This window comes from Bubalus kerabau, chromosome 5, assembly GCF_029407905.1.
Source record: "Bubalus kerabau isolate K-KA32 ecotype Philippines breed swamp buffalo chromosome 5, PCC_UOA_SB_1v2, whole genome shotgun sequence".
NCBI classification, from domain to species: domain Eukaryota; kingdom Metazoa; phylum Chordata; class Mammalia; order Artiodactyla; family Bovidae; genus Bubalus; species Bubalus kerabau.
In genome coordinates, this window is record NC_073628.1 from 130,286,656 (window position 1) to 130,307,280 (window position 20,625).

Here is a 20,625-nt window from a genome sequence, read left to right on the forward strand (position 1 = left end):
TAAACACCTCACAATTTTATTTGTCAATTGTTGTTTAGTCGCTAAGTCAGGCCTGACTGTTTTGCAACCCCATGTACTGTAACTCACCAGGCTCCTCTGTCCATGGGATTTCCCAGGAAAGAACACTGGAATGGGTTGCCATTTCCTTCCCCAAGGAATCTTCCTGACCCAGGAATCAAACTCAGGTCTCCTGTATTGGCAGGCAGGTTCTTCACCACTGAGCTACCCGGGAAGCCCAGTTATACCTCAATAAAGCTAATTTTTTAAACTTTTAATTTAAGAAGAAAGTAAGCCTTGAAAGGTTTCCCAAATGCAATCACACACACACACACACACACACACACACACACACACATACACACACACACACACACACACACACGGTCTTGAATTCTTCTTAGCTTCTGAAACAATATGTGTTATATTCAGGCTAGAAAAAAAATGAAATCTGCCTGTCTTGAAAGAAACACACACAGATGGTGCCCACAGGCGGTATTTAAGGCAGACCCAACTGCAGGTGCCTCCGCGGGATGGAGCCAGTTATCTCAGGCCCTGAGAACCTTTCAGGGAAGGCCTTTCCTCCAGCCAGTCAGGATGCTTTGAAGTGGCTGCCCAGAGAGTGCCACACTGGTCTTAGTCAGCCTTGGAAATTAATCCCAGCCCTGGGATCCTGCAGGAGGCTGAGACCACTTTTCAGGCCTGTCTTCTCACCCATAGGAAAGGACCCACAACCCGAGGGTGCGGTGGGAGAGAGGGGGGACCCAGCCTGGGAGTCCACAGGACAATGGCCAGGGGAGGCTGGACGCCAGGGGCAGGGTGACGCTGAGGCCAAGGCTGGGCAGTGAAGGGCCTCAGAAACTGACCTTCATACCAGCCGCTTCTAACCTCCTAACTTAAGTTAGTAAGTGTTAGTCGCTCAGTCGTGCCCAACTCTTTGCGACCCCATAGACTGCAGCCCGCCAGGCTCCTCTATCCATGTGATTCTCCAGGCAAGGATACTAGAGGGGGTTGCCATTTCCTCCTCCAGGGGATCTTCCCTACCCAGGGATCTAACACGGGTCTCCAGCACTGCAGGCAGATTCTTTACGGACTGAGCTACAAGGGAAGCCCTTAACCTCCTAACTTGGTTAATGAAATAAGTCGAGAAGGACCACAGAATGCCGAGAGAGAGAGAGAGAGAGAGAGAGAGAGAGAGGGAGGATGACGGGGACATCCGGATGAGAAGCCACTTCATTTTCTCCTGGCAGCTGGGTTCCTTCAGGCCCAGAGAAACCCAGAGCCGAGCCAGAGAGGACCTGCAAGCCACAGGAGTGCGGGGGGTGGAAGACCCAGCGAGACAGTAACTCTGCCCGTGTGGGGCCAGGGGCCTGAGGCCCAGAGGGCTAACTGGAATCATGCCGCCTCCCTCACACTCTCTAGAAGTCCCTGGAACACAGCTCCCTCTCGGCCACGGGTAACTCAAGTATTCCAGAGAGCCGGGCCTGGGAGAGACGGTTGCCATCCGAAGTTAGGATTAAATTAATACCGAAAGAGCCCTGGGGGTAAAGCCAGAGGCTTCCCGGCTCCGTTTTCATTTCCTCTCCTTAATGTCTGCTCCTGGAGGTGAGAGAAATGCCTTAGTCTCATCGCCTCCTCCTCCTCACCCTGCTGACAGGCCCCAGGCCCCACCCCGGGGATGGGCTCTCTCGGAGGGGTGGCCCCGGGCCCCCTAAGGCTCCTGACTTAGCTCAGGATGGGAAGTGGGAGGCAGGACCCCAGGAGATGGCAGGGCCGCAGCCCCTCACACATCACTTCCCAGCTGACAGCCCCCAGACCCTGCTGCTTGCTGTCCAAAGCTTGCTTTAGGGGGAAGTCCCGATCCGGAAAACGGGGGGAACCACAGAGGTAAGCGTGTTCAGCTTGAGCAAAGTTCCTTTATTCAGTTGGGAGTCTTTCCTGGCATCCTCAGGTTCTTCTGGGAACTCGAGATCCCTTAGCAGTCCCTTTGGGGTTCCTAGAATATCTTTTATGCTTCCAGTAAGCCCCCTCCCCCCTACCCCATTGCAATTTAAACCAAAATTTTACATCTATCTACTTCTTAGGAACAATATATAACTGATTAGCTCCATTGATTTGTATAGCAAGGCTAAGACATCACGCATTTGCATTTCTCTCGCATGTGACAGGAGGGTGGGGGAGGGGAACCAGCCTCACCAGCATCACTCGGGAACTTGTTAGAAATTCAAATTCCTGGGCCCCATCCCAGAGTAAGCCGAAGATTGAGAACCACTGACATATGGCATCTCAATTGATTCTCACAACAGACCTGCAGTTTCACATAATTCATATTTGACAGATGTAGTAACCAAGATGCTAAAAATTTAGTTTTTTTTTTTTCTTTGCCTAAGGCTACAGAGAACTCAGGCATCCAAAAAGGCGGAGTACAGGATGCTTTCTCCAGAAAATCAGGCCCAGTTCACACGTCTGTTTTCATGGTCTCAGCTACACTTGCAGTCCTGATCTTAACCAGGCTCTGTGCTGTTGGTCATGAGGGTTCGGGGTGGGGAGAGCGTCTGTGTGGCGCTCAGTCGCTCAGTCGTGCCCGACTCTTTGAGATCCCATGAACTGTAGCCCACCAGGCTCCTCTGTCCACGGGATTCTCCAGGCAAGGATACTGGAGTGGGTTGCCATGCCCTCCTCCAGGAGATCTCCCTGACCCAGGGATCCAAGCCGCATCTTTTCCATTTCCTGCATTGGCAGGCGGGTTCTTTACCCCTAGTGCCATCTGGGAAGCCCCCCAGTGTGGAGGGACCCACACAAATCCATTCGCACAGAGAAACTGCCCATGGAAGACAGGTCAGTAGTACCACGTCCAGATGCAAAGGTGGCCAGTACATGAGGTACATCTGCCTACTTCTTTCCAAAGGGCTGATGGACCGATGATCCCAGGCTTAGTCCTGAAAACCAAGAACCGCTTTGCTAAGTGAAAGTGAAAGTGTTAGTCGTTCAGTCCGACTAACAACCCCATAGACTGTCCGACTCTTTGCAACCCCATGGACTGTAGCCCTCCAGGCTTCTCCAGCTGTGAGATTTTCCAGGCAATACTGGAGTGGATTGCCATCTCCTTCTCCAGGGGATCTTCCCAACTCAAGGATCGAACCTGTGTCTCCCACATTGAGGGCAGACTCTTTACCATCTGAGCCACCAGGGAGGTCCTAGAGTGAATGCAATTCAAAATAAACATATTAGTAGTTAGCATTTGTTGAGAGTTTATTATATATGCAACATTATACATATATATTTTTAACTTCAGTTGTAACTATTCTATGAAGTAAATTCTATCCTAGATGAATAAACTGATAAGTTTAAACAGTTTTTCTATGATCCTCACATAAATGCAGAAGTCATGATTCAGTATGCCCAAGCTGGCGCTGAATAAGTTGAAGTCCTCTGATCCTGAGTTCACGTGAGAAATATGCAGTGATAATATTAACATGGTTAATGCAGTTTATTACCACTGACGACAGACCTTCATGTCCCTATTGCCTGCAACCTAGAGTTGTCAAGTATAACTGATCCCATTTTATAGATGCCTGCGTGGTAAGTCTGTTCAGTCATGTTTGACTCTTTGCAACCCTAGGGACTGTAGCCCACCAGGCACCTCTGTCCATGGGGTTCTCCAGGCAAGAATACTGGAGTGGGTTGCCATGCGGTCCTTCAGGGGATCTTCCCAACCCAGGGATCGAAATCACATCTCTTACGTCTCCTACATTGGCAGGCGGGCTCTTTACCACTAGCGCCACCTTGGAAGCCCATTTTGTAGATGAGGAAGTTGAATTTCAATTGAGCCATCTCTTGAGTGCTTTTAAGTTCATGAGCCAGACCTTTTCCCCACTCAGAGCACAGCCGGTCTCGGATGGGGTCCCAGAAATCCGGGCCCCCCTGGGCCAGGTTAAGCGGTGACACGGTGTTTGCGAGCGGGTGTGCGCTGGAGTATATATGGCTTTCAGCTTGAAAAGCTCATCTCCCACCATGGCTAAACCAGGCCTAGTGAGATGTAGATACATAAATATCTCCTTTACACCCTGTCCCCGGGGAAAGATAGAACCACATAAATCCGATTAGCTTACCCGGATGCGGGCTGCTCTCTCTCTTTGAAGTCCAGTGGGTGAAGATAATGTCATTTGCACGTGGGAGCAGTCATTTCTGAGGGCTGAAGGAAGGGTCCCCCGTGCTGAGAGCCGGTGAAGTACAGAACAGTGTGGACCGTGCCACCCAGAGGCTCGTCCATTGGGCTACAGGGCCAGCATCCTGCCCTCCCCGCTCATGTCTCCTCCTCCTCAGCCCACCCCTCCCCTGGGATGTCCCCAAACAGGACATCTGCTCATCTTGATAGAAGCTCAGCTTGCTGCCAAGGAGCGGAGCGGGATCCTGCTGCCCATTGACCTAGAGGCAGAGGGAGGAGTAGAATGACCTACAGAGGTCACTCAGGAGACCGGGGGTCTGCAGGAGCAATGTCTTTCAGCAGCGTTCACAGCAGTCCTCACGCTGTGCATGAAGGGCACAGCATGCTGTGTGCATCTGTGTGTGTGTGGGTGCGTGCGTGCGTGTGTGCGTGTGTGTGTGTGCGCGTGCGTCTGTGTGTGTGTATGTACTCCCAGGAGCAAACAGGTTGGAAATGGCCTTTTATATTTGATGAAACCTATCACCTTCCACGGGCTTCCCTGGTAGCTCAGCTGGTAAAGAATCCACCTGCAATGCAGGAGACCCCGATTCAATTCCTGGGTCAGAAAGATTCCCCTGGAGAAGCGATAGGCTACCCACTGCAGCTTGGGCTTCGCTGGTGGCTCAAACGGTAAACAATCCGCCCGCCATGCGGGAGACCCCGGTTCGATTCCTGGGTCAGGAAGACTCCCTGGAGGAGAGCATGGCAACTCACTCCTGTATTCTTGCCTGGAGAATCCCCGTGGGCAGAGGAGCCTGGTGGGCTACAGTCCATGGGGTCACAAAGAGGCAGACATGACCAAGCGACTAAGCCAGCACAGCACAGCATCACCTGTCACAAACCCCGGAGGAACTGACGTTCCAGCAACTTGGTGATGTCCTGGGCTGCCGGCTCTCCTGCACCTCAACCCTCACCACCGCCTTCCCCACCCAAGACCCACTGCACCTCCAGACAGTCAGCAGAACGATCTCCTAACCCAAGGAGTCTGTGTATCTATCCCCTGTTTCCTAGGAGAAGAGACGACACCTGGGCACCAGCCACTTCCTTCCCTAGAGAATGCAAGGAAGGATGCAATTCTGTCTGGCCCAAGAGAAATAGCCAAAAAAAACAAGCAAAGCCTGAGATTCTTTTCCCCAGGGGCAATCTCAGAACCCTCTTTAGGCATTTGGAAGCCCCTAACCATCACCCTTCAGCTTAGTCCCAGAGAGTCTGAAACAGCAGACCCCAGGAATTTTTTTTAAATAAAATTTTAGAATCTCTTTAAAAAATGCATAAAAGTACTCATAAAGTCTACTTATGATTCTTCAACTTTCAGGCTGAATCAGACAACCCAGCCCGAAAGATGAGGGTGTGTGTGGGTGTGTAGGTGTGTATTTGTGCATGTACACATGCATATGTGTATTTTTGTCATGGTTAATAGGATTCTATAATCTTGTTCACTAACCTAAGACATCATACTCCCAAAAGTATGTCTTAAAGACTCTGCTCATGAAATTTGAATTTGTTCTCTGAGCTCATTAGAGGTGAAAAACAACGGGTCATCCTTTACAATATATCAACTAGTTCTGATTCTGAAAATCTGTTCTCTCCCTCTCTCTTACAGGTACACACACACACACACACACACACACACATGCACACACCCCTTGCTGTACCTCAGCCTTATTTCCAGTCTAAATTAAAATTCTGATTTATTAGACTCAATGAGGATTTTTAGCCACGAACAGGAAATAATATCTCCTTTTCTATGGGATGCCTGGGTTTTCCTAAAGTGGTGTTCACTTTTTTTTTTCCTTGGCTATAAATATATGAAAGACTCTGTCAAGAGTGCCCTCGGGGAATAAAAGTAAAAGTGCAGCAAAGAGCAAGTTTATGAGTTGGCAGCTTGAGTGACTGGCTTCTAAACAGGGCCCCATCTGTTCTGGGGCTGTCTTGTGATCCTGTCTCCTGTGGAAACCGAGCTTGCCCCTTGCCCTCACAGGCAGTCACCGAGGGCCAGCTCCATGACCCCAGAGCTTCAGCCAGACCCTCCTAGACAGGTTTCTGTGGCAGACTTCTGGACCCAGCTTTCCGTAAATCCTCAGGATTCCTCCAATAGATACGGACATGCCAATTTAGCAATCCTGTGACTCCAGAAACAGTGACCATTGCAGATCAATCCCAGCTTTGGGAATCAAACTCCCGCCCAAGTCTCTAGATGTCCGGAAGACAGGGATTTGCCCTCATCTCTGAAGAATCTGGGAAGTTGGAGCCGAAAGGAAAGTTTGAGATAGTTTTGTGTCTGTTGCTTTACTTCCTTGATTTCCACTTACCTTCCCACAAGCCATTAGCAGTTGTCCACTACATGTCAGGAATGGGGAAAAAGCCTGGGGATACGGAGGTGCGTAAGATGCAGCCTAATCGTCAATGCTCACAAGCCAGTGAGGAGGACAAGTCAACAGGAAACTGCAGTTGTGAGGGCCCAGTGCTGCTGGCGGAGGCCCAGGGGGCTGGGGAGTATCTGTGACCTGCCAGTAGGGACAGGGTCAGGGCTGCTTTACAAAGAAGGAGCTGCAGAGCTGAGTTTGAAGGCTCCGGTGCTCTTTCCTGGAAAATCCCATGGACGGAGGAGCCTGGTAGGCTGCAGTCCATGGGGTCGCTACGAGTCGGACACGACTGAGCGACTTCACTTTCACTTTTCACTTTCATGCATTGGAGGAGGAAATGGCAACCCACTCCAGTGTTCTTGCGTGGCGAATCCCAGGGATGGGGGAGCCTGGTGGGCTGCCGTCTATGGGGTCGCACAGAGTCGGACACGACTGAAGCAACTTAGCAGCAGCAGCAGCAACTAAAGAGGGCTGAGTCAAGGGCCAGGAGGAAGATTAGGTGTGTGGTGGGGAGTGTTTCCAGTACAGAGAAAAGCATCTTCAAAGGACCAGAGGTTGATGAGTGAGGGCGATGACTCCTCAGGTCTAATCTTAAATTCCTCTGTGGTATGCACAGGAATCTCAGAGTAATAGGGACACAGGGGCCAGATGGTGAAGGACTTCCTTCTGAGGCCCACTGCTGAAGCCCACGTTGAGCCAGAAGCCCCCGTCCCCCGCCCCCTACCCCCACCCCCACCACACCACCACAGGCCGTCCATCGTTCAACATTCCTGCCATACCAATGGCTTCTTTCCTGGGATGCCTTGGGCCTTGGAGAAGGACCATTTATTGTTCTAGACTGTCCTACACCTTGATGCTTTTGAAATGCGGTGTTGGAGAAGATTCTTGAGAGTCCCTTGGACTGCAAGGAGATCCAACCAGTCCATCCTAAAGGAGATCAGTCCTGAATATTCACTGGAAGGACTCATGCTGAAGCTGAAACTCCAATACTTTGGCCTCCTGATGCAAAGAACTGACTCATTGGAAAAGACCCTGACACTGGGAAAGATTGAAGGCGGGAGGAGAAGGGGACGACAGAGGCGGAGATGGTTGGATGGCATCACCGACTCAATGGACATGAGTTTGAGTAAGCTCCGGGAGTTGGTGATGGTCAGGGAGGCCTGGCGTGTTGCAGTCCATGGGGTCACAAAGAGTCAGACACGACTGCGCGACTGAACCGAACTGTCCTACACCTTGAGGAAGTTCACCATCCTGCCCCCCGACCCCCAGCCCCACACTAAATGCCAGTAGCACCTTCCGCAGGAGAGCAACCCTACACCGTCCCTAAAGAACCACACCACCATGGACCACAAGGGCACAAGGAAATAGGTGCCTCCTTCAAGACTTGCCCCAGCTGATCCTTGGAGACAGGACACGGCTGCACGTGAAGGAGGCTGCGTGTCCTCACTGCCCCAGGCCACTGGGCAGTGTCCTCCCAGAGAGGGAGAAAGTGGGCAGGGGGCTGGAGCTGTGGGGAGGTGGCCGTCTGACCTCTGGCGGAGAAACAGCCTCTGGAAGAAGAGCTGGGGGACATCACTCTCCTCCTCGCATCCTGGCTCTCTCATGGCCCTTCCCGCAGCGCGGGCCCACCAAGATTTTCTTTTTTTTCTGTTTTGTTTTCCAAAGCAACATGGTCTTCACACCGGGCCTGGTAATAAACTGAGATAAAAAGCCAGAGCAAGCATTTAGAGCACTGATAGTTGAGGCGGGGCAGGGGCGGGGGGGGTACAGTGGGGGCTTGATCCAACTCCTGAAAAGACCGCTCAGTCAGAGCTGGGAGCCGAGGCTGCCGATAACAGATGGCCTCGGGCACGGAAGGTGCACGTGAGAGGGGAGCTGGAGCCCGGTGGGGAGAGGCAACCAGCGGTGGAGGCGTCCAGGCTGGGGACAGGCACGTGTAGAGCCCCGTTTAGCCTGTGTCTCAGGAGATAAAAATTCCGCAACCTGCCACATCGAGGCTTGAAAATTTAATTCCTCGATGGTAACATGCACGTCAGATTCAGGATGACTCGTGGGCTGGGGATGACAATCTCAAAGCCCTGGAGCTAAGAGATAGGTCTCACATTCCCTGCCGACTCCACAATGAGGAGCGTCCTCGGGGGCACCCCGCCTGGATGCAGAGGGGTCTGGCGCAGCATCAAGGGCCTGTCCCTCCACCCGGGCTTGGGGAGTAGGGAGGTATGAGCCAGGACAGACCAGACAGAGGCCTTCTGCTTGCTCCCCAGGACTGCCCCCAGCTGGTCCCCACCGAGGAGATCCTGATACCCGTCGGGGAAGTGAAGCCAATCACCCTCAAGGCCCGAAACCTACCCCAGCCTCAGTCTGGCCAGCGGGGCTATGAATGCGTCCTCAACATCCAGGGAGCCGTCCATCGGGTCCCCGCCCTGCGCTTCAACAGCTCCAGTGTCCAGTGCCAGAACAGTTCGGTAAGAGGACCGGGGCCCAGGCCAGCCAGAGCCGGCCTTTCTCTCACACCTTTGCCAGGGCCTCAGCCTGGCCTCCCCCCAGCTTCTAGAACCTTCTGCGTCCACAAGCAACCCCTGTCCACAGAGACAGAGGAGCGTATACAGACACCCAGGGTTCCTCAGCAGAGCAGGGCAGGTGTTGGAGGGAGTGGAGGGCTGCAAGGACCCCCGTGGCTTAAGTTGAGAGCTTTGCGCCCTCTCCGAGTTGAAAGAGTACCTCTTAGCCTTTGGTGAAACTTTTTCAGTGCCAGTCAACGTGACCCCAGAGCCTGCCCCGGTTTGGGAAGTGGATGCAGGGGGGGTGCCACGCGGGAGGAAAGCTGCGGAATGGACCAGGGGAGGTAGGAAGGCCGTGGGGAGGGGGGAGGAGGAGGAGGACGCAGTGAACCTCAAGAGCAGCAAGGGTTAAACCGATCCTGAACGCCAGAGAGCCCCACGAGGTGTTTCATTATCCCGCTAGCCCAGCGAAGGTCTTTTCATCTGCCAGCTCCCTGTCTCTGCCCGTGGGGGGTCAGCTGGGAGATGGAGGGGGGAGGAATGTGACAAAGGTGCTGAGGGAAGGTAATTCGCCTGCGAGCGATAAAGAGAAATCTTGGGCCTCTTATCAGGGAACTGTCGGGTTCCCAGGTCATGGGCGCTTGATAGAATTTGTAATTGGTGGAAGACTGCCCAGCACCCGGGGAAGGTAGGAGATGAGAAAGTCATGGAGCACGACAAAGGGAGGAAGGCGGCGGGAAGCTGGGCCCAGGGAGGGGGGCGGGCTGACGGTGACGAGCCCTGGGAGCCCCCGCGGCGGGGAGTCCCAGGGGCGGTCTCCTCCGAGGCTCAGGAGCTGGACCATCAGAGGGGCGGGTTCTGATGTGTTTGAAGGCCTGAGGGTCCCAGGCAGGATCAACACGGGAGGAAGTCCACTCCCGACTGCGGCTTGGTAGCCTTCAGAGGTTGGGCTGCTCAGAGGTGTGCCTGCAAAGCTCTGGGCACTGTCCCTAGTGGACTATTGACCGAAGTAAAGCTCACACGTGGAAAGAAAGGGCCCCTGCAGGGCCCGGCCGGTCAACCACTGAGGCACTGCCGTCTGTCATGCACATGCTGCGTCAGGGCTTTGCGGGGTGTCCAGAGCAGTGAGTGGACTTCCTAAAGAGACTTCCATGGGGGGAATCCAGTGCAAATCCCAGGAAGTGCTGGGTTCAAGACCAAACACCAGGGGACGGGGAGCACGGGGTGGGCTGGGAGGGAGGGCAGAGAAGACCCCTGGGGGAAGGTGCGTCTGAGCCAGGCTAGAAGAGGCAAGGTGCTGGAGACTGGAGGCTGTCAGGAGCGGAGAGGCTTTCCTTATGAGGTGTGAACCAAACGGGTGCAGCGAGGGGCTTAGGAGAGTTTCCTCAGACACAGGGGCTCCAGAGGTTTCTGGAGGAAAGCAGTGGAAGCGACAGTTGGAGAACTAAGCCTGGATTGGATTATAGGAGGTTTTGAATGCCAGCAAAGGGGTCTGAGCGGGATCCTGTTGGCGCCAGTGACTGGGAGTCGGAGGGAGGCACTGTGGGGATGATGTGAGCGCGCCTGGGGCTCCTGTCTCTCCATCTGCTCCTCTCTCATCCCAGAGGGAACCCGAGCCCCTGGTTTGTTTCCTGGCCCCCTGGGATGCCAGCAGCACCCTGACCCCCAGGATAGAATTCCTCGTGAACGTGTGCCTCGCCCCTCTCCCCGCAGTACCAGTACGACGGCATGGACATCAGCAACCTGGCCGTGGACTTTGCCGTGGTGTGGAATGGCAATTTCATCATCGACAACCCTCAGGACCTGAAAGGTAGGCGGCTACTTCCGGGTCAAGTTTTGGTCTTTCCGTGACCCCGGGAAAGACCGGGGCTAGAGGGATCAGAGCCGGCCGGCCGCGGTGCCATGAATAATATACTCCCCCTGTCCACGGAACTCTTCAGAGGCCCCCAAAGCAACATTTGGTGCCATCAAAGGAGTCCTGTTGGGGACCCTGTTTTATTACAACCAGAGCATCCGCCAGGCGGCTGCCGGCTCATTGCCTATTCCTCTGGCTCCCGAAGACTTTGAAGTGTCTGTGGAACCTGACTAGGAGAACAGCAGGCAGGAACGTCCTGCCGGTTTCCCTGGAAATGGAGATATTATTCCCAATGAGGTCCTGGTTCCCCTGTGTTTGGCCTCAGTGGCTGTACAAAGAAGGCTTGTCCATCTGCTCCCCTGGTCCTGAGGTGGGTGGGAAGGCCCAGCTGGCTGACTCCAGGGCACGGCTGTTGCGAGAAACCTCAGGAAGGAGCTGGGCTGATGCAGGAGGGGGCGTTCCATGAGGTGGCCTCCTTCTGGTCCTGCAGACCCACGTGGAGGTCCTCCTGGGCGCCAGGTCGGCTGCCCTCCTACAGCATTCCTCCCAGCGCTCCAGAGTGACTGAAGTGACTCCAGTTTGATGAGCACCCTGGCTAGGCACTCACTGAGTGATTTATTTAGGACTTTTTTTTTGTCCTAACCATTGTAACACTGAGAAGGATGCCCTAGCATTATCTTCATTTTATAAATAAGGGAACCAAGACCCAAAGAAGCTAAAAGAGGGACCAAGACTGCTGGCTTTGGCAACACGGACACTAAAATTGGAACAAGGTGGAGACCAGCCTGACCCCTGCACAAAGTGGTGCCAGCTGACAAAGTGTTCCATGTTTTTAAGACAAAGACTGTGTAGAATAACTTATATGTGGAATCTGGGGGGGAAAGTCCCAAATCATCAGAAACAGAATAGAAAAGTGGTTGGAAGGTTGGAGAAATAGGGAGAAGTTGGTAAAAGGCTACAAACTTCCAGCCCTAAGATGAATAAGAATCTAATTATAGCATGGTGACTATGGTTGATATCACTGTGTTATGGAACTGGAGTTTGCTAAGAGAGCAGAACTTAAATGTTCTTAAATTTGTGTGTTCTTAACATCTATTAATTAACAAGATGGGAGAAATCTTTTCGCTCTGTAGTATATCAAATTATCACTTTAAATATTATACAATTTTTTTTTGTCAGTTACACCTCAATGAAGTTGAAAAAAGAAAGAAATGGACCAAGAGTCAAATAATAAGAGCCAGGATTTGAACCCAGACAGTCTCATTTTGGAGCTCACGTGCTTAACCAAGGCACTGTCCTTCCTCCCATGGCTCAGGCCACTGTGAGATGTGAAACCTTCTCCCCCAGAACCCTGTCCTCTGACCCAGGGCCATGAGCCACATGTCACGTTTCAATTAGCTAGGGTTTTCACAAGCCTGTCCTTCAGGCTGAGGTCACCCCAGGGGCACAGAGAGAGGGACCAAGGCCCCGGGAGGACCTGCGAGTGCTTCAGCATCTCCTCCAGGCGCTGCCATCCCTGTGCTGGATGCTGCCATCGAAATCAGAGCCCAGGCTGGGAGATTCTTCTTCTATTTCTCCTCATACCCAGGCCACATTTTCCCAGTGCTAGGAGATAGACATTTCGCCTGCTGGGAATCTGGGCTTAGTTCCCAGAGGTTGCCTTTGCACCTGGAGTTTTAGAGAAAAAAAATGGCCACATCCAAGCTCTTGTATCAGAATCCTCCCTTGTGGCACCCAGCAACTTTTAAGCAGCTCCTTGAATGCACAGGCCATGGTGTCTTCACACTCACCTCCCACCCAGGCCTCGCTGTCCCTGGAGGCTAATGCATTGTGTTGGTGCAAAAGACTAGGATTCCATAATCCAACAAACTGGGGTTCAAATCCTGCCTCTTTCACTGATAGCTAGATGAACTCACAGTAATTACCACTCCTATGTACGTCCCAAGTTCTCTATCTGGGGGGCCATAGTGAGGATCAATTGAGGAATTAGATGTGGACCATTCATGCATGTTAATAAATGCAGTGTCGACCTGTTCATTTTAAGATTCCCATTTCCTGCCCTGTACCATAAGAAACCATAGGATCAGGATGTTTCAATGTAGTCTCTGTAGCTGGGATTGAGGAATGCTTGGCAGAGCAGAGGAACAGGATGAGAATAAAAGGGAAGAATAAACCCACGGAAGAACAAAAAAATGCGCCTCCCCTGGGACCTGTCCCTGGCCTCCAGACGCACGCCGCCCAGGGGCCTGCGAGCTCATGTGTGCTTGACCAGGAGAACTGAGAAAGGGCTTTCCCAGTATCCCACTTCTGGAGAATTCCTCCTGGGACTCTGAATCAAAACACCAGCGGACAACAACCAAGCCTCGGGCTCACAAAACGGTTCTGCCACTGGCCTGCCCAGGGCTTCTAAGTGCAGAAGAGACAAAACCGAGCGCATCTGCAGCCCCCAGAAGTAGCCAGTTTGCCCTCTTTTGGGATGTTCTCTCCATCCACAAGACTGCGCCGACCCTCTTTCCTAATGAGCTAGCTCTGTCTCCACGCCACCAGGCACATGGCCTCTCTTAAAAGCCCAGCCAGCATCTCTCTCAGACCCACCAGGTCCCCCTGCGTACCCCTCTCCTCTCGGGACCTGCGTTCTAGCAGCACAGCGAGTGTTTTCCAGCTTGGGGCTCTAACCTTTAAACTCTGAGAGTCCCTACCTCTCTCTTTGAGCTTCATTTTTGCCTGAAATGGGGAAATCGGTCCTTACCTCTTTCAACGAGGTCCATATGTGCCAGAAATAGAGGCAGCAGCGTAAGAATGTAGCTTGAGTTGAAAGAAAAGATAGTAAGCATGTACAGAACATAGGTTATGTTGCAGACACTGTTAATCACTGAATATACCACATCTCATTCAAACCTCACGAAAAACAAGGATTATTGTGTGGATCACAACAAACTGTAGAAAATTCTTAAAGAGAAGAGAATTCCAGACCACCTCACCTGCCTCCTGAGAAATCTGTATCCAGGTCAAGAAGCAACAGTTAGAACTTGACATGGAACAACAGACTGGTTCAAAATCGGGAAAGGAGTACGTCAAGGCTGTATATTGTCACCCTGCTTATTTAACTTATATGCAGAGTACATCATGAGAAATGCTGGGCTGGATGAAGCACAAGCTGGAATCAAGATTCCCAGGAGAAATATCCATAACCTCAGATATTCAAATGACATCACACTTGTGGCAGAAAGGAAAGAACTAAAGAGCCTCTGGATGAAATTGAAAAAGGAGAGTGAAAAAGTTGGCTTAAAACTCAACATTCAGAAAACTAAGATCGTGGCATCTGGTCCCATCACTTCTTGGCAAATAGATGGGGAAACAGTGGAAACTGTGACAGACTTTATTTTGGGGGGCTCCAAAATCACTGCAGATGGTGACTGCAGCCTTGAAATTAAAAGATGTCTGCTCCTTGGAAGAAAAGTTATGACCAATCTAGACAGCATATTAAAAAGCAGAGATGTTACTTTGCCAACAAAGATCTGTGTAGTCAAGGCTGTGGTTTTTCCAGTAGTCATGTATGGATGTGAGAGTTGGACTAAAAAGAAAGCTGAGTGCCGAAGAATTGATGCTTTTGAACTGTGGTGTTGGAGAAGACTCTTGAGAGTTCCTTGGACTGCAAGGAGATCCAACCAGTCCATCCTAAAGGAAATCAGTCCTGAATATTCATTGGAAGGGCTGATGCTGAAGCTGAAACTCCAATACTTTGGCCACCTGATGCAAGGAACTGACTCATTTGAAAAGACCCTGATGCTGGGAGAGATTGAAGGCAGAAGGAGAAGGGGATGACTGAGGCTGAGGTGGTTGGATGGCATCATCAACTCAATGCACGTGAGTTTGAGTAAACTCCGGGAGTTGGTGATGAATAGGGAGGCCTGGTGCGCTGCAGTCCATGGGGTCTCAAAGAGTCAGACACGACTGAGCGACTGAACTGAACTGATCAGAACTGAACTGACTGAACTAACTGATCCCCGAGTGTTACATACTAGATACTCAAAGAATTTAAATTCTTTGTCACATTGCTAGGAAGTGCTGAAGCCACAAGAAAAGCCCTGATCCAATTTAATCTAGAGCCAGAATTCTTAAATAATAATATTTTCTGTCGTGCCTTTAAACAACTGCTAAGAGCCTCAATTTATTATTAATTCCCCGTCAATTATTCTTTGCAAGGATAATGACAATCATTGGTGTTATCCATGGACGGGGCAGTTTCTATCACGCTCGCAAGAAGGGGGTAAGCAGTGAGGAGTCCTCTGCAGCTCCCTGTGTGACCGCCCCGTCCTTCTCTCTGCAGTCCACCTCTACAAGTGTGCAGCCCAGCGGGAGAGCTGCGGCCTGTGCCTCAAGGCCGACCGGAAGTTTGAGTGCGGCTGGTGCAGCGGCGAGCGCAGATGCACGCTCCAGCAGCACTGCGGCAGCTCCTCCAGCCCCTGGCTCGACTGGTCCAGCCACAACGTCAAGTGCTCCAACCCTCAGATCACCGAGGTAAGCCCCCCAGGTTCCCCGAGTGGGGCGGAATGGCTGGGAGCCGACCCCCCGCCCAGGGCACTGGGAACTGAGCCTTTATGGAAGCATGCTTGATGTAGAGTGAGGTTAGTGCGAGGGCAGGTAACGCCTCTCATGGGTGTCCCGATGGCCCGTGTGCAGCCATAAGTGACAAGTGTGTGGGAGTGTGTCCTCATGCACGTGCACAGCCACGCGTGTGCCTCGGTGTGCATGTGTGTGCCAAGGAGGCAGAGCCAGCCCAGCCTGCCTGCCAGGCCAGCTTTGCCAGGTGGGGATGAGAAATTGGCTGGACGGTGGGTGAACATTTCAGAAAAAACAGGCTCAGCTTTTCTCAGCAGAAATGTGATGTCAGGGGCTGCAATTAGCCCAGAGTTGCAAAGTTGAAAATGGAAGGAGAAAGCGAAGGCAGGCACTACATGAGCCACCGCGCCGTTTCCCCGGGTTTCCTTTCTGTCCGAATTTGTTTGTGCATTTTAATGGAAAGAAATAGGTAACTAATTATCCTGAGGAGGGAAAAAATGATGTTTCCTGAATAGTCACTTGCAAAGGAAGATGAAGAGATGATGTGAATGAATACGCAGCTGCTTGGGGTTTGAATGGCTGGGGAGAGGAGGAGTTGCATTTAACTCTGGTTGCCTTAGGAGCTCATCACTCTTTACTGTTCCCTACTCACCGACTGTCGCTTGCACTTTGAAACTAATTACACATTCCTCATGATGACTAGGAATATCAGCCAGGGCAGGTACCACTGTGATTTGCAAGTCTAAGAAAGCAGGAGCAGGGAGTTCTCTGCTGGTCCAGTGGGTTACACTTGGCCTTTGGCTGCCATGGACCGGGTTCTAGCCCTGGTCGGGGAACAAAGATCGCACAAGCCATGCAGTTTGGCAAAAAAAATTTTTAAAAAGAAAAGAAGAAAGCAGGAGCAGCTGCTCCTTTTCTGCTTCTTCCCTGAGCAGCTGCACTGTCCCTTTTCCTGCCTCATTTTCCCATTACTGGCCAAAGCAAGCCAAGTCTGGCTCTAAGTCAAGTCTGGCTCTAAGCCAATTCTGGCTCTCACCTGTGTCACAGAGTATTGGGAAACTAATGGAACATCCCTGTGACCAATTTGCAGCTTCAGATCAGTTAAAAAAAAAAAAAAAAGAAGAAGCCTCAAGATCAAATGAGTATTGTTAACCTACCATGAGATATTCGAAGAGGGAGCAAATATTTGTTTGGTGTGCTTGGCACTGTCTCATTTAGCCCTCATAAACTCCATGAGAAGCCAAAATTCTCACCTCCGTTTTACAGAGGAAGAAAACGTGGCTCTGAGTGATGGAATTGTCCAAGTTCACAATGGCAGAGCTTATATTTCAGCTCAGATACATTTAATTGTAAGAACATTTTTAAAGTGTCTATGATTTGCCCAAGTAATACTAAACAAGAAGCGGGCTTCGACTGAGGGTCTAGGTCCGGGCAGCCGAAGAGTGTGGTTAGCAAGATGAACAAAGATGCGCAGTAGATAGCATCAATGAAGCAAAAGTTGGTAGAAACTGGAGAAAGAGAAAGCCTCAAAGGGTTGCTGAGACCTAAATTAATTGAATTGTGGCTGGAAGGATCAGCGGAAGGCATACTGTAAAGATCATGACTTTAAATGATGTGATTTGCTTTTTGCTTTTGCGCTAGAGGTAATTAAAGAAAAAAGACTAGAACATGTTACTGTGGATGACTTGGTGGCTGAAAGCTCACCAAAAGGCAGAGCCCTGGAACCCGACACTGAAAAGGACATTCCTTGCTCAGCGTGCCAGCCTTTAAGATCGAATGAGATTGTGTTGTCTGGGGGCTTTATTTCTGGAAGTAAAACCTGCCGTAAATTAGAAATCGATCTCCCAAAATAAAATCCTTTTTTGTATGATGGTACAGTAAAAAAGAAGTGGGCTTCCCATCCCTCACGTCCAGCCTTCCTAGGGGGTACAGACCAGATGCCGTGCATCCACAGGGCTGTGAATCCCAGGGACAGTGAGGAGCTGGAGGAGCGCGTGTCCCTCCATCCTGGTTCTCATCCATCCCTGTAGGAAGGTGCTGTGAGGGTGCGGACTCTGCCCTTCAAAGACCAGGCTTCTACAATCCCAATCTTCTCTTGGCCATGCCCGCTGGCGGTGCCTACTGACTCTCTCCTATGCCCTCATCTCACTGGCAAAGTGCTCGCCCCGGCCTCTGCCCCCAGACTAGCTCCCTGAGCCGCTCAGGGCTCCGTGCCTTCTCCCTGATTCTAGTGATTTCCAGCAGCGGCTGCCCTGAGAACTTGCTCCATTCTGTAATTCTTCTTGCTGCGGCTGTAGTTTGTCTCTCTGCTTCCGCACCTGCGGTCCAGGAGCTCTTGGATCAGACAGGAAGGACCCGTTTCCATCAGCCCTCTCACCCTTGCCAACCCTGACTGCCGCCCCAGCCCCGCCCGAAGGCAGGCTTCTCCAGAGAAACCACTGCCCCCATGCCCCTGCTCACTGACCGGGGACTGACAGGCTGCTCTGTTCCCCAGGACACCCAGGCTATGCGATGCTAATTAACCCCCTGAGGTAATTAGGCGGTAATTGATTTTCCCAGTGAACGCAGCAGCAGGAAGTGGAGGCCCTGAGCAGTGGGGTCTCTCCTGTTGGTGTTTTTCAAGTAGAGGCTGTAGACAAAGAAAGAGCATCAGGGGAGAGAGACAAACCCACACGGTGTCTCCAGCCACTCCAGGGACGGCAGGCACTCCGGACAGGACACGTGGGTGGGAGAAGCCAGAGCAGGAACCTTCTACCCGCGTTCAGTGTGCACCCCCTACCCCCAGCCAAGCCTCCTCTCCTTACAAAAGCCATTTTTCACTTTTTAAACTTAGCATGTTTGAGATAATTTCAGACTGATAAAAAGGTGCAAAAATAGTACAAAGAACTTTCATATACCCTTCACCCAGATTCTCCAAAATTAGCATCTTATATAACCACAGAACAATGATCAGAATCAGGAAATTAATAGTGATGGAATAACGCCATCCAATATACATGTCTTCTTCACATTTCCCAGTCGTCCCGATGATGCCCTTTTTCTGGTCCTGACTCCAATCCACATCACGTATGGCATTCGTCATCACAACTCCCCAGTGCCTGAATCCCCAGTCTTTGTCTTTCATGACCATTATTTTGTAGAATGTCTTTGAATCAGGATTTGTCTGACAGTTTTCTCATGATTAAATTCAAGTGACATGTATATGTCTAGCAAGGAACACTAAAACAACTGGAGTTTGCACGTCAAAAGGGCACATGAGCCGACTTGATTTAGCCCCAGTGGCCAAATCTGCAGCAATGTGAGCAAGAAAATAAATAATCATCCTAATGTACTTGATGCAAGAAAATAATAGAAGAATGTGTGGTCCTTATTGATATAAATAAACATTGTGGGAGAGAGGAAGCTCCTCTTTATACTAGAATCCCAAGTCCTAAAAATAGAAGGGCTTTAGGGGAACAGAAATATCACCACTTAGCAAAGTTCACAGTAATCTTTGTTTCAGGCAGGAATGTCCAATGAAGGCTAAAATTAGCAAATGAAAGAACGGTGAGAAATGGGATGCTGACTGAGCCTCAAGCTCTCTCCCCACACAACCTGTGTTCATTACAAGAATGGTGCAGAGTACTTTTGTACACGCTCTACAGTGAAGAAGCCTGGTGGACGGTGGTTAAGGGTTTAAGGTATCTTAACCAGGTGATCAAAGTTAGCATCATGAGTAATCAGGAGAACCAACCTCTGTAGCATGAACTGAGAAGAGCACCACCTCATTTCAGCGGCATCTGTTCCCAGGAACGTGTGATTTGTTAAAAGTAACTTTCAAGAAGAGTCAACTCATTTCCTTTACCTGGGCTTTCTTGGCTAATTCCTTGACGTTGGCCTAGATCTATTTTTTTTTTTTTAACAATCGGAATTCTACAAGCTCTGTGCTCTTTTTTACATACCTCCCTCCTGTCTCTGACCCTCCCTTATCTTCAAAAATGTATAGCCCCTCAGGACGTGCCCACGTGTAAACAGGAGCCATTGACCACAAAGATCCTTCCTGAGGGAGGAGATGGCCCACGGTGGTTCCTGGGAGCAGCGGGGTGTCCACTGCTGGAAACCAGCGGGGACTGGAATGGGGCTCTCTTGCCTGCGGGGGCAGGGCAATCAGTGAGCTGACCTCAAAGGAATTCTACTTTAGGAAAAGGAGTGAGCTGAAGCTTAGTTGGATGAACAGCTGTGCTCTTCCTTAACCCCTCCTAACCCAGCTGTCTCCATGGCAACCAAGCCCTCCCTTAGAGACCCATCTCCTGTGGCAGCTCCATGTAGGACACGTCTTCCAGCCGATTGAATTTCCCAGTTTGCCTCGACTTCAGGTTAGGACCCCCTCAGGACTCACCGTCTGCTCCCTCTCAGCCAGCCCTTGGTGTGATAATGACGCTGTCCCCCGCGGGAGGCATCCCAGGCTGTTCCCACTCCAGCTGTCATCCCGGGCGTCTGCACACGTGTCACCTGTTCAGGCCCCAGAACAGGAGATGACTCGTGGAGGTTTGGAAATCACGCTTCTGTTCCTCCCCAGCGTGTGCCTCAGGGACCCGCCGGGACATCACAGTGGAGGATGTTAGGAGCCATCCCCTAGAGAGAAAGCAAAGCCCAGAGAGACTGTGAGTGGGCAGTGCCCAGCAGAACGGGCCAATGGAAGAGCTTCTTGGGAGAAAACTTTGGGAAGGGCCAAGAGGCATTGGAGCACCTGTCAAAGAGGTCTCCACTCCAAGCGAGTGCATTGGTCTGCTAGGGCTGCAGGGATCAGACTCCCCTCTGGGGACCTTAAAAAACAGAAATTTGCTTTCTCAGTTCCGGAGGCCGAAGTCTGACATTCGGCTTTCGGTGGGTTGGTTCATGCTGTAAGGGCTGTGAGGAGAATGTGTTCGAGCCTTTCTCTTGGTTTCTGGTGGTTTGGGGCAGTATTTGGCATTCTTTGGCTTGTGGAAGCAGCTGCCTGACCTCAGCCTTCATATCACCAAGGTGTTCTCCCAGTGTGCATGTCTGTCTCCAATTTTTTAAAATAAGAATCCCAGTCATATTTGATTAGGGCCCACACTGATGACCTCATTTTTAATGTGATTATCTCTGTAAAGACCCTATCTCCAAATAAGG

General features: G+C 51.2%; 1 protein-coding gene and 1 long non-coding RNA gene across 2 annotated transcripts in view; one reads left to right on the top strand and one right to left on the bottom strand.

The window, feature by feature from the left end:
* The window catches only part of PLXNA2 (plexin A2), a 236,939-nt gene that overhangs the window by 160,389 nt on the left and 55,925 nt on the right, over nt 1-20,625 (top strand). The window contains exons 10-12 of the mRNA XM_055583109.1: nt 8,835-9,035; nt 10,785-10,881; nt 15,257-15,447. Of these exons, the coding sequence (XP_055439084.1) occupies nt 8,835-9,035; nt 10,785-10,881; nt 15,257-15,447 (489 nt within the window). The remainder of the gene's footprint in view (nt 1-8,834; nt 9,036-10,784; nt 10,882-15,256; nt 15,448-20,625) is intronic.
* LOC129653430 (uncharacterized) lies at nt 2,827-20,272 on the bottom strand. Its single transcript, XR_008715120.1, has 4 exons — nt 20,219-20,272; nt 19,868-20,103; nt 8,101-8,268; nt 2,827-2,936 (listed from the first exon to the last, which is right to left on the bottom strand). It is a non-coding gene; the product is annotated as an uncharacterized LOC129653430 (long non-coding RNA).